The sequence below is a fragment of the Hylobates moloch genome, unplaced genomic scaffold, assembly GCF_009828535.3.
Source record: "Hylobates moloch isolate HMO894 unplaced genomic scaffold, HMol_V3 SCAFFOLD_5, whole genome shotgun sequence".
NCBI lineage: Eukaryota > Metazoa > Chordata > Mammalia > Primates > Hylobatidae > Hylobates > Hylobates moloch.
Window position 1 is genome coordinate 64,955,407 of NW_026652280.1, and position 17,908 is coordinate 64,973,314.

General features: G+C 37.7%; 1 protein-coding gene across 11 annotated transcripts in view; it reads right to left on the reverse strand.

Moving 5' to 3' along the window:
• L3MBTL4 (L3MBTL histone methyl-lysine binding protein 4) overlaps nucleotides 1-17,908 on the reverse strand; it is a 484,756-nt gene that overhangs the window by 258,159 nt on the left and 208,689 nt on the right. For all 11 annotated transcript variants that reach the window (XM_058438625.1, XM_032152774.2, XM_058438624.1 and 8 more), the window contains 2 exons: nucleotides 11,585-11,670; nucleotides 8,978-9,088 (listed from right to left, as the gene is read on the reverse strand). In XM_058438625.1, coding sequence (XP_058294608.1) covers nucleotides 8,978-9,088; nucleotides 11,585-11,670 — 197 coding nt within the window. The remainder of the gene's footprint in view (nucleotides 1-8,977; nucleotides 9,089-11,584; nucleotides 11,671-17,908) is intronic.

Genomic DNA, 17,908 nt, shown 5'->3' on the forward strand with positions numbered 1-17,908 from the left:
GGCCTGGTCCTATTGTTTCCATGGCCTAGCACTGGCCATGCCAAGAACTCAAGGACACACACAGGACTCCAGATGGAGTCCTGGGCTGGAGAAGTTGGGAATGAGTCTTTACCAAGTAGCAGGAGGAAAAGAAAAAGCTCTGTGGCTACTGCTTGGGCTGGGGCCCCCGCCCCTTCTCCCACAGCTGAGCCCTGATGGCTCCAACAGCTATGTAACTCCCCATGATTCCTCTGGTCACAATCCAAATAAAGATCTTGCATATACCACCTGACCAAGGGGCTTTCCATAGTTTTAAAAGAAAAAAACATATATGTGCATCTGTATATACATGCATGTATACAAAGATACACATTAAAACGAATTAAACCCAAAGTCTCTTTTGTCTCTACATGATAGTAAATAAAAGCATTTGGTGTTTGGAAATGCAAATAAAATAAGGCATGTTACATACTTTTTCTAAGAGGAGAAAAACTGTTCTTGAGAAGCCATCTGCCCCTCAGCATCTTTGCGCACAATGCTCCCTGCATTTGCAATGGCTTTTACAGTACTTAAGGGTTTGTGCCTTACACTATTACACTGAACTGTCACGCCATCCTCGCTCTCCAGCTAGATGGTGAGGGCAGGTTCCAGGTATGCATCATATCCATAGGGCCCACAGCTCCTGGGATGGTCTCTTTCTTCTACCTTAGCAGTGCTCAGTAAAGGAAAGCTGTTGATTACACAGTAGACCTCATCTCTTCTACTTCTTTTTACTGAATATCTTACTTTTATGTAAAACAATTGCATAAGGCAGAATAACAGGCTCCCAAAGATGTTGAAATTCTAATCCTTGAAACCTGTGAATAGGTCCCTCTACATGGCAAGACAGATTTTTGCAAGAGTGGTCAAGTTAAGGATCTTGAGATGCGGGATCGTCCTGGATTATTCAGTGAGCTCAAAGAAATTACAACAGTGCTTAGAAGAGAAAAATAGGAGTGGCAGAGGCAGAGGTTTGAAGGTGCTATGCTGCTGGCTTTGAATATGGATGGAGAAAGGGGCCAGAAGCCAAGGAGTAAAGGTGGCCTCTAGAAGGTAGAAAAGACAAGGAAACAGATTCTTCTCCAGAGCTTCCAGAAGGAACCAGCCTTGCAGACACCTTCATTTTAGACCAGTGATACTTCTGACCTAGAGAAATGTAACATAGTAAATTTGTGGTGTTTTTATTTTTATTTTTTATTTTATTTAAGTTCTGGGATACATGTATATAACATGAAGGTTTGTTGCATAGGTATACATGTGCCATGGTGGTTTGTTGCACCTATCAACCTGTCACCACTACATTTGTTGTAACTTGTTAAAGTAGTAATAGGAAAGTAAAACAACTACATTCTGGAAATATATTAATCTTGTATAAAAATCTACTCATCCTCTTCTCAAAGAAAATTCTCCTTCCCCTGAGTCCATCATCCTTTCTTATATCACAAGAAATGGCATAGATTTTGGAAGAAAGAATGGGGGAGAATGTGGTCACCATCTTGCTTGGTTAGTCCATTATTCACTTATTTATTTTTGAAAGATATTCTTCCAGTGGTTAAAAATAGAGTGCCTACAAAGCAGGATGTGAGCAAAAGAGATGATGTTTGGCATAATTAGCTAAGTATCAGTATTAGTAAGGGCATTTGGAATGTCAGAACTGCAGCTGGTCAGAAATAGTACAATTCTGTTCAGGAAAACGGCAGAGAATGCGTATGTCCCCTCCAAAGCTAAGACAAATTCCACAGACTCTTGTTTGCTCTGAAGGAATAGAGTGAGTACATATTGCACATTCTGACTGAAGGTCTGGGAAATGAGGGGGCTTCATTATCACAGCAGGTCAGAGGTCTTACACTTTTTGAGCAAATATAAAGCTTTGAATGAAGGGCCAAGAGTATGCAGAACGAAGAATCTGCTGTATCAAGAACTGTTAGTCTAAAATGAGGTCCTTATTCAAAGGTCCATTAACCCTTGAAACACAAATATAATCCTATATTCATGTACAATTATATGTGCATTTTGCATTGGAGCTATCTGCAGCATCCCTCAGACACTCAAAGAAATGTATATCCCTAAAAAAGAAGAGTTAAGAACAACTAGTGCTACATCATCATCTTTTATTTAAGAAGTTTCTACACAGTGTTGTGCATAGAAAACTGTGAAACATTCTATTTCTATTCTATCTAGCTTATGACTGAGCTGATGTCTCTAGCCAAATAATCACGTTAGGATCTCACTAGATCTCACAGGTCAGGCTGGTAAGATGGGTACAGGGTGGGGGAGTTATCCAGGGAGTTCTAGAGTAGGCGCCAATTCATCACCAAGGCCACGTGTTTCTGTAGTGCTGCTTGGTATGTGTTTCTGTTATTGGTACGCTGACTTTAATAAAAATGTGAAAGGTAAGTCCCTACTACTGTATTCTTGGAGAATACAAACATAGTGAGAGACTATACATCCTTTCAGGGGCTTGGCTACTTTCACACTGAAAACCAAATAAATAGAGGGTTATCAATTGATAGGAGAAAAAAATATGTATTTCTTTTAAATCTAGAAGCTGTTGATTACATGGTAGCCCGCATTTCTTCTACCTTTTTTTACTTAATAGCTAAAACTTATCTAAAACTAGATTGAAAAGTAAATATAGATGTGATTTGGTCCAAAAATCAAATATTGGAAAAAATAAGACAAGGATACAAAACTACTTATACTAAAGGTAACAACTAAATAAATTCATCTAATAGTCTAAGCAGTACAGTATCTCTTAAGACAGGGGTTGGCAGATTTCAGCCCACAGGCCAAAAAGACCCCTATTACCACCTGTTTTTGTGTGTCCCATGAGCTAAAAATGTTTTTTACATTTCTAAATGGCTGGGGAGAAAGTCAAGAGAAGATTATTTCATGACATGTGAAAAGTATGTGGGATGCAAATTTCAGAGTCATTTATTTGTTTATATATTGTCTCTGGCTGTTTTTGTGATGAACAGCAGAGTCGAGCAGTTACTGCAGAGACCACATGGCCCACAAAGCCTGAAATATTTACTCTCTGGCTCCTTACAAAAAAGGCAGTGCCACCTGGTTTAAGAGCTCAGGCTGAAGAACCAGGCCAACTGGTTCCCACCTGGCTCTACCACTTATAAGCTGTGCAACCTTGGCCAAGTCCTTTAAGCTTTCTGCGCCTATTTCCTTACATATGCTACTTTATTGGGTTGCTGTGAAGAATAAGAGTAAGAAAATGGGAAGCAAGGACAGAGCAGCATGGGGGTTTGAGTGAGCCAGCTCTAGCACTGTCACTGCTGTTCTTCATTTTACCTGGAATTAATTGAGGCATGTTCACCTGATTGAGCACTCTCTCTGCTTCAACTTTTCTGGAATTCATGGCTGACATTAATTTATAGTTTTACCTACTCAAAAAATCATCTTTTCATTGATGGGTCATAACACTTCTGAAAATTGTCCCAATCTCCTTCCCAAATGAAGACAGCCATCAATCACTGTGACACTGTGATGGCCATTAATTACAAGCTTAGCCCAAAGGACAGTTATTTTTAATGTTAGTATCTTGCTCTATCCTCATATTTCAAAGCCCTTTTCAAAAATGCATCCCAGGCCAGGTGCGATGTCTCACGCCTATAATCCCAGAACTTTGGGAGGCCAAGGCGGGTGGATCACTTGAGCTCAGGAGTTCAAGACCAACCTGGGCAACATGGCAAAACCCCATCTCAGCAAAGAAAAAAAAATACAAAAATTAGCTAGGTGTAGTGGCACACACTGTAATCTCAGCTACTTGGGAGGCTGAGGTGTGAGAATTGTGTGAGCCCATGGAGGTCGAGGCTGTGGCAGGCCATGATTGTGCCACTGCACTTCAGCCTAGGGGACAGAATGAGACCCTGTCTAAATAAATAAATAAATAAATAAATAAATAAATAAATAAATAAATAAATAAATAAATAAATAAATAAATAAATAATGCATGCCAGTTAGATAGAGGTCAGGTGGCTTTCTGGAAGCACAGGCAACCCTTAGTAAAGTGAACATCACTGACTCATATCTGGACTTTTGCTTTACATTAATACTTCTGCAGGTTTTTCTCAAACAAGAGCTTTTGAACTTATTGGTCTGACATAAAATCCAAAATAGTTTCTAGTCATACAACTAGACAGCCATAACAATTTCTCTTGCTTATGATGCTCTAATTTCATTGTGAAATGCCACAAATATGTCCAGTTAATGCATTAAATAGGAAAAGACTTGTTGAAGAGACTCAGTTTATTAATGATTCAGTAGAACTTCTTAAAGCATCTATTTGAAATTCATTTATAATTCATTTCACAGCTTAGCTGCAGTTCCCACAGGGCAAATATTTATCAAATATTACTCTGTTTTAAGTCCTTCCTTTATATTTATTTGTAGAATACTTTTTCCCACAAATAATGGCTAAACTTCCTAAAAGCATCCATCCATCTACTGTAATTTAATGTGCATTTTCTGATAAGGCAACAGTAATGGGCTTTCAGATATAACAGCACACATTGTACAACCAAACAAAAGAATAATTATTAAACATAATAGCTGGCTATAAATTGGGCAAGATACACTGAGTACATCATAAATATTTATTAGAGAGCAACCATCATAATTAATAAACCTAGCATCTTAAAACCCTGCCATGGCATGAAAAACTTCACCACTCAACTGCCAATGAACCACATACCACCAAATGAGTATTTTCAGTATGAAAATTAGAAAATCTGACCTGACTAGTGTAAGTGGATTTATGAGGGTGAGCAAGTAGAGGATCTTGGATGAGGCTGTTCATGGTCCTATCCCTCAGCACTGACCATGTATGATCTCCAATTCCAATGGCTTATCACAGCTACAGGGCAATTGCTAAAACATAGAGAATACTGGCTTCCGATTAGAAACATGGATATCTTTGAAATCTTCATCAAATTACTTAAGTTCTCCATCCCAACTGCACAGCAAAAATAACATCTACCTAAAAGAGTTGATGTGAAGCCAAAAATGTGATATATAACATACCTGCTAAGTGTCCACTCTATTATTACTACTTCTATTACTTCAGACACTTGCACCACCACATCCACTACTGTTACTACTTCTACTGTCACAAACACTGGGCAAGGTATTTCATCCCAATTCTCTTAGCCGGGATATTATTAGTGAGCACATATAAATAATGATAATCCTGATTTATTTAGACCCGAAGCCCATAAGGCCCACTAAACTGGCAAAAAAAAAAAAAAAAAAAAAAAAGCCAAAACAAAACGAAACAAAAACCAGACAATAACAAGTGGCAGTGAAGATGTGGAGAAATTGGAGTCCTCATATACCACTAATGGGAAAGTAAAATGTGCAGCCACTTCAGAAAACATTTGGCTTTTCCTCAAAATCTTAAATATAGAGTTATCATATGACCCAGCAATTCCACTCATAGGTATATATCCAAAAGAAATGAAAACATACGTCCACACAAAAACATATGTAAATATTTATCCCAGCAGTAATCAAAATAGCCCAAAATAAACAACCCAAATGTCCATCAACTGATAAGGAGATAAATAAAATGTGGTATATCCATACAATGGGTATTATTCAGAAATAAAAAGGAATGAAGTACTGATGCTTACTACAGTGTGGATGAACCTTGAAAACATTATGCCAGGTGAAAGAAGCCAATCAAAAGATCACATATTATAGGATTCTGTTTATATTAATTGCCCAGACTAGACAAATCCATAGACACTATGGAAAGTAGATTAGTGACTACCAGGGGCTTGGTTGGGTAGAAGGAGCATAGAAAGAGGAGTGGCTGCTAATGGGTACAAGGTTGCTTTCTAGGGTGACAAAAATGTTTAAATTTAGTGGTGATGGTTGCACAACTTTGTGAATATACTCAAGACTATTAAATTTTAAGGTACGTGAATTGTATCTCAAAAAAGGTAAAATAAAAATAGAACTAATAAAATACATAAGGCCAACTACATATTTGGGGAGTGGCAGAAGGAAATGAAGTCGTCTTTAGTGGATTTGCTGTGCTCTGTCAAGAACTGCCAGTACCACACAGGACCCTCCAGGTAGGACAGACAACGTGGGCTTGGACACAAGCAACAAAGTGAGTGGGGTCATGGGCAGTCACAACTCCTCATCCTACACATCTGCTCTCCCACTAGGAAGTGAGTTATTTAGGATAAAAATTAGAACACAGAGTAGGAAGAGTAGGAATGCTATAAGCTCTAGAGTTGAAAACATCTGTTTGGAAGCTGGGGTTTAAAACCCTGTTCCCATATATACTATCTTGTGACCTTGGACCAATTACTTAACCTCTGTGGTTTCAGTTTCTTCATCTACATAGTGGGTATAACAACAGTACCTTATTTCACATGGTTGCAGGAGGATACGATAACGCATGTAAAGCCCTTAGAACAGTGTGTGACAAAGACTAAGTGCCATCACCACCATAGGCATTGTTGAAAATGTAGTTCTCGTTGTTAGAATAGGCTGACTCTGCTCTCACAATCAAACACAGGCATGCAGCACAGTAACATCTGTTCCTGTTATCATCCCCCACGTAATTCCAATCAAACTTCCTGCTTTTTGAACCAAGGAGTGTAGGCTTGTTCTTTGTCCATCTACTGATGACAATTGCTTCTGTGAGGTCCCTTCATTAATACAGAAAACAAATACACCCAGTGAGGGCAGCACAGGGTACTTGTATCAACTAATTACAGCAGCAGCTACTGCTGAAGTACCTATAATATAAAGAGCTTGGTAGAGTTTCAGGAATTTTCCATACATGACCTCATTGAATTTTCACAACAAGCCTGTGAGGCAGGTATTGTTGACGCCATCACTTTACAGATAAGCAAAGTTCAAATATGTTGAGTAACTTCACCAAGTTACCACACAGTCAAGTCAGTGCTGGAATTTGAACCCAGATCAGTCTTGTCCGAGGGCATTTTCCAATAATTATTACTCCAGATGTCCAAGAGAAGAGTAATTATGAAAATATTTGAAAATAAGAGAAGAATGCCTGTTGACCAACACAATCATTTCTACATATTCAGATAACAGTCAGAGTGCCAAAGTACATTCAGTGCCATTCACTCCTCCACACCCTCCTTAATTCACTCACACATACAGTAAGCATCTATTATATGCTGGGATAAAGATTTCCTTTGAAAAATACTGACTTTAAAAAGAAAATTAGAGAATAACAGAACAATATGAACAATATGATCAACACATTAATTGAAGAATAGAGGAATGTACTGGGCAAAGCTGAGAGCAGAAAAACTTCAATTGCTTGCTCATAAACTGGCAACAAATGATCAGTCGATGCTACTGTAAATATCCTATGAATAATAAGAAAATAGTCTGTCAACTAAAAATCTAAGTCAGATTTGATGTGCTATTAAGATTGAGCTTATCTTAGAAATGAAATACTTTTTTTTTTTTTGAGATGGAGTCCAGCTCTGTTGCCCAGGCTGGAGCGCAGTGGCGTGATCTGGCTCACTGCAACCTCTGCTTCCCCGGGCTCAAGCGATTCTCCTGCCTCAGCCTCCCAAGTAGCTGGGATCACAGGTATGTGCCACCACACCCAGCCAATTTTTGTATTTTTAGTAGAGACAGAGTTTCACCATGTTGGCCAGGCTGGTCTCAAACTCCTGACCTCAGATGATCCGCCCACCTTGGCCTCCCAAAATGCTGGGATTACAGGCATGAACCACTGTGCCTGGCCTACTGTTAAAATGAAAGTTAATAATAAAATGTCAATGAATTAACAAAGCACTTATGATATGCAAAAGTCATTTCCATTGAAAATGCCAGAAGAGTAAACAGTGAAATGTCAGAAATAAATAAGAATTAAAGCAATATGTTTAAAATTAAACTTAAAACATTAATAAGAAGGTATATGGTAAAATACCTATGTTATTCCCAAATATTATTTAACATAGTTTTTGTTTTCATTCATCAGAAGAATAAAGGACATTGCCAGTGTACATTCTTTTGATAATCTATTGCCAAGCCAGACACTCATCTCTAAATTTTACTAAAATGTATGTACTGATTATTCTCTATAAATTGAATCAGATATTATTTTCAAATTAGGGATACAACAAATAAGATTTCTTTTAAATTATATCAAATCTAAATCTATCTTTTAAGATAGTGCCTATTAAAATTAGTTGACTTCGATCTTCATTATTATGAAAAGAAACTATACTTGCATGGAAAATAATTTTTGAACTCTAATATGTTGTAGAAAATTTAATAAATTCCACAGATGGTTTGAGCTCTCTGAGAAAAATAAAGGACAGTATAGAAATCTTTTAATCAAATCCTTAATTTGAAATCTAACCTTTTGTTTTTAACTACAATGAATAAAGTGTTTTTAATTTTTTTATTTGACAAAGAAAAGCAGGAAACAAAGATTTAATTGTTCTTGGTAAGCTGTTTAATAACAACGATTTCAAGAAAAATAGAACAATCCCACTAAAAAGAAGCTTAAAAAAAAAAAACTGACAGTAAAAGTCAAAACAGCAAATCCAAACAGAAAAGTATTAGAATATCTCTCAAAGTCAGTCACGTCTCATCTACAGATTTCCCCCTGCACATACACATAAGCTGGGAATCACTCCATCCAAAGACATGTGACTAGAAATTAAGCCAGGAGGAGTTTTATTCTTCTGCTGCACCAAAAAAATCAGAGCCTCTGTAGCCAGTTTAAGGTGTGAGTTATACACTCTCCTTTTTTAGGGATCCTCTAGTCCCATCTTGGCCAGGGTCAATCTTCAAGGTCAAATCCAGAATGTTTTTCCCCCCAGAAAATTATTGTGCAAATGAATTAAAAAACAAGAAAGGTTCAGAGAATGGGAGGGTAGAGGAAACAAAAGTAATGTAGGAAAAATATTGATATAATAACATAATAATTTAAAATATGTACCTTTACTCTTTGGTCATCAACATCTACAATCGTAGCAACACGAATTAACCTGGGGTTCCGTTTATCCACAACTTCAAGTTTCATATTTGGCAGAAAACCATGAGGCAACCTCTGCAAATGTTATAAGTACAACAAATCATGCAAAATTCAGTAATTCAGATATCCTACTAATTTTTTCTAAAATACTATTGTTTTAGTTTCAATATGCATATCTTTAATACAACTGGAATTTAGTGGTTTTTTTTGTTTTGTTTTTTTGTTTTTGTTTTTGTTTGTTTGTTTTTTGAGACAGAGTTTCACTCTTGTTGCCCAGGCTGGAGTGCAATGGTACGATCTCAGCTCACTGCAACCTCCGCCTTCCGGGTTCAAGCAATTCTCCTGCCTCAGCCCCCCAAGTAGCTGGGATTACAGGCATGCGCCACCATGCCCGGCTAATTTTGTGTTATTAGTAGAGACAGGGTTTCACTATGTTGGCCCAGCTGGTCTTGAACCCCTGACCTCAGGTGATCTGCCAACCTTGGCATTCCAAAGTGCTGGGATTACAGGCGTGAGCCATCATGCCCAGTCAGAACTTAGTTTTAAGAGCACATAGGACTGTATGCATATTATTTCATCCGATTCACAAAAACCTGTGAGAGAAAAAATACTTTTTTGGCCATTTTAAAGATAGCTAAAAAGACAGATTATATCATAAATTTGTTAATGATTATACTAAAGTTCAAAAAGCATCTTATTACAGTTCCTATATTAGTTTAGTTTTTTTCCTTCTTTCTGATATTGACCTTATAATTTCAGAAACTATTGACTATTCTCATTGCCCAGTTTCAAAGTGTATGGCACAGAAGGCAAAATTATTTAATAAAAACTCAGAAAGGATAAACACTATCCTTTATAAATCTAAAGTATGCTTAGATAAAAGCTGTGTAATTTCAGCTGTTAAACTGTTTTAAAATCATACTATGATGTACTTTAAAGCCATAACCTATGCTTTTATCATTTCATCTGTAACAAGAGACAGGTGATCTGTGTTATGGTTTCTTTCACTTGAAAGAAAGAGACCATAGGCTCACGCCTGTAATCCCAGCACATTGGGAGGCCAAGGTGGGCAGATCACCTCAGGTGATCTTGCTAGGAACCAAGAGTCTATAACCACAGACACACAGGGAGTCATAATCACGGAGTAGGAAAAAAGACACTGGACTTAACCAAATCACGGAAACTAAGGAAATCCAACTCTCAAAAATCAAAGTCAAAAGCAACTCTGATAGTTTCTACAGGTTGGCAAAAAGTTTCACTTTGAAAGCTATTACACATAAAAGTGTTCAACTGGTTTTATTGGAAACAAAAGTGTTTTGAATTTTTCAAGTTTAGAAATGGCAAAAGGAAAATAAAACCCAACTAATATGTCAGTAATAAACAGTCAAATCTTTCTGCAATATCTGGTGTGTTTCTCTCCAGCTTTTGTAGAAACACATTTTCTTTGTAAGATGCATTATTACATCTACTAAATGGAGTATACTGACTATAATCAGGTCTTTCATCCCTGAGAATCTTTCTGTTCTCCCCAACGTCACTGTCCTGAACAACAGAGGTAGAAGAGTTTAGTATTGTACATGCCTAAGATACATCCCTGAGCTGAATCCACAATAACCCAGGACAGAGCTTGGAAGTTGCCTTCTTAGCTACTTTCCAGAATTTTATTTTCTTGTCATTTTCCTCTTGGAAAAGTCAAGTACAATAAGCATTTTTGCTTGCTGAATCTTTGCTCTTTTTAAACTCTTCCTGGTACTCCAACACTTCCACTTTCCTGATTTTATTATATGGACATTTCCCCCCAAATTCTGTCAATTATAATCAATTTTTTCAAAAAATGAAATATCATTTTGTTTCAAGCCCCTCTTGATCTCTAGACAATTTTCAGTAAATGAAATTATATGTAGAAGCCCAACATATAAAATTCTGATTAAAGACAAGTTGGGGAACATGAAACACACAGAGAACTGAAAGGGAATAGAGTTTGAAAACCCCTGGTTTAGGTTTGGGATACAAATATCTTTAACTGTACTACCTAGGTACTTTATTTTAGAAATTAATTTATACTTAGTTCAATCCTGGAATAAATATATAAGTACAAATTTGAACTTTAAAAATTAGTATTCTAACAAATGCTAAAAGAAAGGTTTACCTCAAAATATATAAAATTATCCACACAAAGGCTATGCATTTCAACAATTTTGTTATGGCATCATGGACAGTCAAACAGTCCCTGAGACAGTGATACTGTGAAAATTCAGAGTTCTCACTCAGCAGACTAATAGAACCAGAAATGTAAGGAATGGATCATCAGCAGTTGATGAGGTGCTTTCAGTTGTACCTCTGATTTGCCATTTTTCAAGGAAGGAAACCATCATCTACATTTGTATATGGGAACAATAGCAGATGAGTCACCTACTTTGTATTTTTAACTAAAAGAAAAGCATATTGGTTATGAAATTACTACTTGAATTTAGAAAGAAAAAACTAGAATAATTTTCAACTGCCAAATGAAGGCATGACTCAATACAAACGTTGTCTAAAGGTGAGAGTTTGTACCCACATAGAACTTACCATTTTAAAAACTTTGGCAGGAACTGCATTGGTTTGAGTAGCTTCCAGGTATTCTGTCCAGGAAAAATTTTCTGGATTGGGATAACCTGAAAATATATATATATAAATAGCGAAAGATTACTCATAGATACTCTGATTCCCGTATACTACAAAACACTGGATGGTATAACACCTAATGTTAATTGAATGCTCACCATTAAACAGGCCTGATGCTAAGAACTTCAGATACATTAATTCACTTAACCATAACCTCTGAGAAGGCTAAGGCATGCCTGCATTCAAGCACTTACTCAATGGTACTTTCATTCACTCAACAAGGTTAAGTGGGTTGGCCAAGTACAAAGGCCATGTGAGTACTTGACAGAGCCAGGTGAGACCCAGGTTTCTGACTCCCAAGCTCCAACAGCAGGCCCCTTAGAAGTTTGAAAACACTTACAAGCAACCATCTGACCTCATAACATGAATTGGAAAAAAAGACTCTGAAAATCTTTCAAATTTCTCTAATCATTCTACATCTATTAAAGTTTTAGTCTCATTATTAAATCTTTGTAATTATAATTTCCTACAATTGCAATTAAAACTATATATTGAACATGATATAAAGAACGCTATTTCAAATTTCCTTGTTGTTTCTCTTTATGTTTGTGTTCTTTCATTCCTAATTAAATTTGCTAGAGGTCTATATTGTATAGTTTTATTTATCTTTCCAAGCAATAAGAATTTAGATTTATTCATCAGCTCTATTTCTTTCTTCTTTTTTCTTTTTTAATTATATTGTTTACTGCTTTTACTCTTATTACTTCCTCTCTCCTACCTCTCTTCAGTTTATTTTATATTTGTTTTGTCAAATTGAATTATAAACATAATTTATTTTCATTTAAAACAAAATAGACAATGAACCTGCCCTTGTTGCCACTAAATTCAGGTTTAGACAGCTGGACACATTTTTAAAAAATATGTATTCCTCTCACTTTTTATTTTCTAAAAGCCAATTATAATTGTAATCTGTGTTGTCTTGATTTAATCCTTAAATATTTATTTGAGATACTCCAAGTCATTTTCATATTTGTTTAAAATAGTAATACTAATATCTAGTTTACCACATTATAGTTTCAGAATGTCACGTGACATATAGAATTCCTGCTTTTGAGGTTTGAGGATTTCTTTTTAGTATAAAATAGAGTCAACAATTTTTTAAAAACAGAGTATATATACATTTTAAAGCATGGTACCATTTGCAGTAATACAGTCTTGCTATATCATGCAAAAATCTGTTCTTTAAGCAGAAAGTCTGAAGCAATATGTTAAAGTCTCTAAAATAAATATTTTTTTTACAATTCTCCCATATTTCTGATCATTTTTCCTTCATTTTTATGCTTTTTACTAAAAATATATTTAAAGAAAAGTACACAAATCAAGTGGATCGACTGAACATTTTTCAAAACACTAGCATACCTGCATAACCAGACACAGATCTAAACGAGGACATTTCCAGAGCCCCAGGATCCCCTCCCCATCATCGTCCCTTCTAGGCACCACACCACCCTCCTCAAAGAGAAATCCCTACCCTCGCTTCCAACCACAGAGATTTGTTTTCTTCTGTTTTTCCCTTTACATAAATGCAATCACACAGCATGTGCTCCTTTGTGAAACATCTTTTGCTCAGCATTCTGAATGTGAGGGTCAGGTAGATTATTGCCTTCAGAACATTCATATTCATTGTTGTATAATATTCCATTATGTGAGTATTTCACAATTTATCTATCTATTCTACTGATTGTGGTCATTTGGGTGGTTTCCATTTGGGAGCTATTATTAAAAATGCTGCTATGAACATTCTAGTATATTCTTTTTACTGATAAGAAGTATACATTTATGTTGGAATGCATCCAGGAGTAAAACTGCTAGATCATGGAGTACTTTGCTTCATATTTTGATGTTACATCATTCTGTACATAAATGTTTGGCATGAGTTGTGCTTTCTATTTATTCTTAATATAGAGAAAATTTCCCTTTCCCTTTTGGATACATTTATGTATTTTGTCTCAAATTATTTTTACTAAAAATTATATTCCCACCCTATTATTTTCTGTTTGTGTTTGCTGATAATATTTTACCCATCATTTTTACTTTTATATTACTTTGTTCCAGATACATCTATTTTAATCACTTTCTAAATGGACTTTTAAATTAATTTACATTTGTTTTCATCACTAGTTTTTAAATCTAATTTCTGTAAACATGTTTTAAGCTGAATTTTTTTAAGCTCTCTTGAGGTTTCCTTTGCTTTCTATCCTTTCCTTTATGAGTTATACTATATATTTTATGTTTCAATAAGTATTTCTGCAGTTGCATTTACTTTTTCTTTTTCAAGAGATGAGGTTTCTCTAGGCTGCCCGGCCTGGAATGCGGTGGCTCTTCTGACACAGTCATAGAGGACTGCAGCCTCAAACTCCTGGGCTCACGCGGTTCTCTCACCTCAGCCTCCTGAGGAGCTGGGACTACAGGCACATGATACCACACCAAATTCTGCATTTACTTTTATAGCTGATGCTTTTTAAAATCATCCAAATCCATTTATTACATTTTGGATCTCCACATTTCTGTGTAGATTTTGAACCATGCCCACACCTGGCCCCTTCCATGCTGGGCTTCTTCACCCAGGCACCTGACCAGTACCTATGGTTGGATAGAGCGAAAGGAAACCTGAGTGTAGGGAACTAAGGACTGGATGTGAGGTGAGTGAGAGAGACAGCACCTGGTCCTGTCCCAGCCTGGTAAAGAAACTCGGCATGCTACTGTGAGAGTCACTATCCTTCTTCCCCTTTTTGTGATAAACAGGTGAAAATTAGAGGCTGTGACCGTTTTAAATGGCTCTTAAGCAGCAATTCCGTCTATGCCACTCTCAGAAATGAGCTATGTACATGCAAAAAAGGGAAAACATTGTACCTGTATATTCCCTGTTCAATGAACCCAAAGAGAGAAGAAAGTCATATGGCCCAGGGAGAGTTGCAAAAGCCACCTACTCCCACTTTCTTCCTTCCGACCCCAGCCCTGAGTCCTGGCAGACCTTGGGAAGCAAGAATTAGGGCTGCAGGGGGAGTGGGAGGGGCCAGGTCCATGCACACAGCAGTGCAGCAATACCGTGGAAGAAGCTTTTCAACGATTTAAATTCCTACTTGAGACAAGAATGAAATACAGGAGACCGCCCCATGGAACAAGAATAGCCTTTAACCTCTTTACCCCCTCAATGAAAACCCACCTCTAACTGGCTTCCATTTATAGGTAAGCACTGTACTCACTTACATGAAGTCAGTTATTCCTCATCTATTCCCTGGGAGGTAGACTTTTATCTACATTTTTTAGGTGAGAACTTGAGCCTTGAGAAGCCTGCCAAGTGCTATACAGTTAGAAAGTGGAAGAAACGGTTTCTGAACAACGACGCGTGGCTCCATCAACCTCATACTTATCACTTCGTCCTGCTGAGATTGAAAACCCAGCGCATCCATGATCCAAGGCAGCCCCTTTAAGGCCTCAGGACTGAGATGCTGAGCTCCCTCTGGAGGCCAAGGCATAGAACTGCGACAGAGAGAGGGCGGGACTGTAAACTGCTGGATTGGAGACTGGGCTATACTGTTTAAATTATTTATTCATGTCCCACCTTATTCCATGCCATTTTGAGTTAAAAACTTGCATGCTTTGGTTCAGCCACCCATGCCCGCAGCCACAGCTTGGACCTCATTCTTTAGGTCCAAGCTGTGGCTGTGGGCATGAGTGGCTGAACCAAAGCATGGAAAAAGTGTCACAGAAATTAGGATTAAGCAACTACTGAGCTAGGGTGTCGGCCACTCAGCCCTGGATTTCCTCATGTTGCCAGCAATTCTTCCGGTAAAACGGTAGATCTGGGTGACAAATATCTTCAGTTAATGATGAAGAATAATTAAAAATCATCTAGATGGTGGCAAAATTAGGGGTGAGATGGAGTGAAGCAGAACAGCCTGAGCCCTCAGGAAGAAGGGGATTTTTCAAACAGCTGAGAACTGTTTTAGAAGAAGAGGAGAACTACTTGGGATATGGCAAAATAAGCCATCTCCTTTACAGGCTGCAGGGAAGTGGTGGCCTCAAGAGGGACAAAGGAGGAGGCCCTGTGTGAAAAAGCTGGGATCAGCTGGGCATGGCGGCACACACCTGTAGTCCCAGCTACTCAGGAAGCTGCAGTGGGAGGATCACTTGAGCCACTGAGTTCAAAACCAGCCTAGGAACATAACGAGACCTCACCTCTATTCTAAAATAAAATTTAAAAAAAAAAATAAAAAGAAGAAACTGGGATCTAGGGAGATTATTTCCAGAAACTGGAGTGGAATGCATTCAGGGTCAAGAAAAAGTCCTTCTGGAGGATGCAAATATGGAAGCAAAAAACGAAACATTTAAGGGTTAAACGAAGGTAAATATAAGTTAAAACCTTCTCTACCATGTCATTCCAATGGCTTCCTCGATTATACAAGGGAAAAGCAAGTGCTTACCATGACCTACAGGGCCCTACAGAACTTGGCCCCAGTACTGCTCTGACCTCATCTCCCATTCACGACACTCCTGCTATAACTAGAACACTGCAGACATCCTCCCTCTTCAAGTTCTTGTACTTGTTGTTCCTTTAACTGGAGAGTTATCTGTAGATATCCTCCAGACTTGCCACCTTATGTCAACTGTCACCTTCTCGCTCAGTCCCACCCTGAACTCTCTATATAATAGGGAACCCCCCCTCCCAAATGTATGTGCCCTTCCTAACCCCATTACTTGCCTTATTCTTCTCCACAGCACTTATTGACACCTAACACAGTGTGTGTTGTGAATATTTTTTGTTTCTCTTGCTCCATTAGAACATAGGCTGCCTTATGATAGGAATATGTTCACTGCACTGCTATTTCCTCACAACATACAGCTGGTATTCAGTAAGTATTTGGTAAATATTTGTTGAATGAATAAAATATATTTCCTGAAACATTTGCATTTTACATTGTGGTAGCCAAGAATGATAGAGATATAAGCCAAAATGATACCAGTCTAGCCCCAAAATTCTGAATGAAACTCTGATACAAAGTTTTTTGCCTGTTGGTACTGGGAGCATCAGAGGTACCACTTGAACAAAATGGTGCTGGTGTATCAATACTGGCTAATGTTCCAACAGCACTGTAAACTAGATGATGCCAAGAAAAAGCCATCTGATCTGTGGCATCTATACAATGCAAATGTAATGCTCCTCAGTTTTTTGTTCCATATTAGAAGGCCATGTAAGAAGGTGTAATACTGGTTTCAGAATTTTTTTAAAAGGCACCCTCGATTATTTTTCCTCGAGGAACAACAGCCTAAGCAGCAACCTATTTTTTCCACTGGAACATTCTTTCTGGAGAATTGAGCTCATGAATCAATAGCACAAGTCCTTAAGTTCCTGACTAGTCTCGGTGACCTGTCCCTTAGGACCTAGAGAAGCAGAACAACCACAATCATACTGGTGGCCGATTCAGGAAACAAAATCATTGCTCTATGACAAGCAGGTTTTAAGTAATGGCCAATAGTCCTATTTAATAACCAGCAATAAAAGGGATCTGCCGAAGGTCTATCACAATAGACAGAATGTTCAGCATGAACACACATGCTGGATGGACACTTCATCAAACTCAATTCTACTGATGAGGAAAGTGAGACCTGGCATTTTAAGTGACTCATACAAGGCAAGGCAACTAACAACGAAGTCAAAGCTAGACCCTGTGTCTCCTGACTTGCAATTTGTAGAAATCAAAACTTCTAAAGAGCTACTTTGAGGTTTACTGAGTGCTCTAGGCTGCTGGGCCTGAAGTCTAAGAGAAAGCATCAATAGAATAATTAGGATTATGTGACTAGTACCAGTGCAGCCCTGGCTGGCTTTCACTATCATTTTAAGAACTTGAATTATCTAAGAAAGCCCCTCAGAGGCCACTTATTCATTTGTTTCAGGTATCTCTCACAAGGCAGGGCAGGGAGTCATCCAAATACCTAGGCATCCAATAATGGAGATTGAGGAAAGTTACCACTATCTGAAAGCTGCCATTCTGCTGGTAGGTTCTGCACATACAGAAGGGCTCTTTATGGAAACAATCATAGGACCAAGTGGTCACTAATTGTCTTGTATGAGATAGTGGCATGCTGTTCAGTACATGACTCAGAAATACAAGATTTGAAGAAAATCAGATGCTTCAATCGCGGCCAAGCCTAATTCAGGTTCACCCTTTATTGTTTCAAAACACATGTTGAAAATGACCTCACATTTACGGTGCCTTAGATATT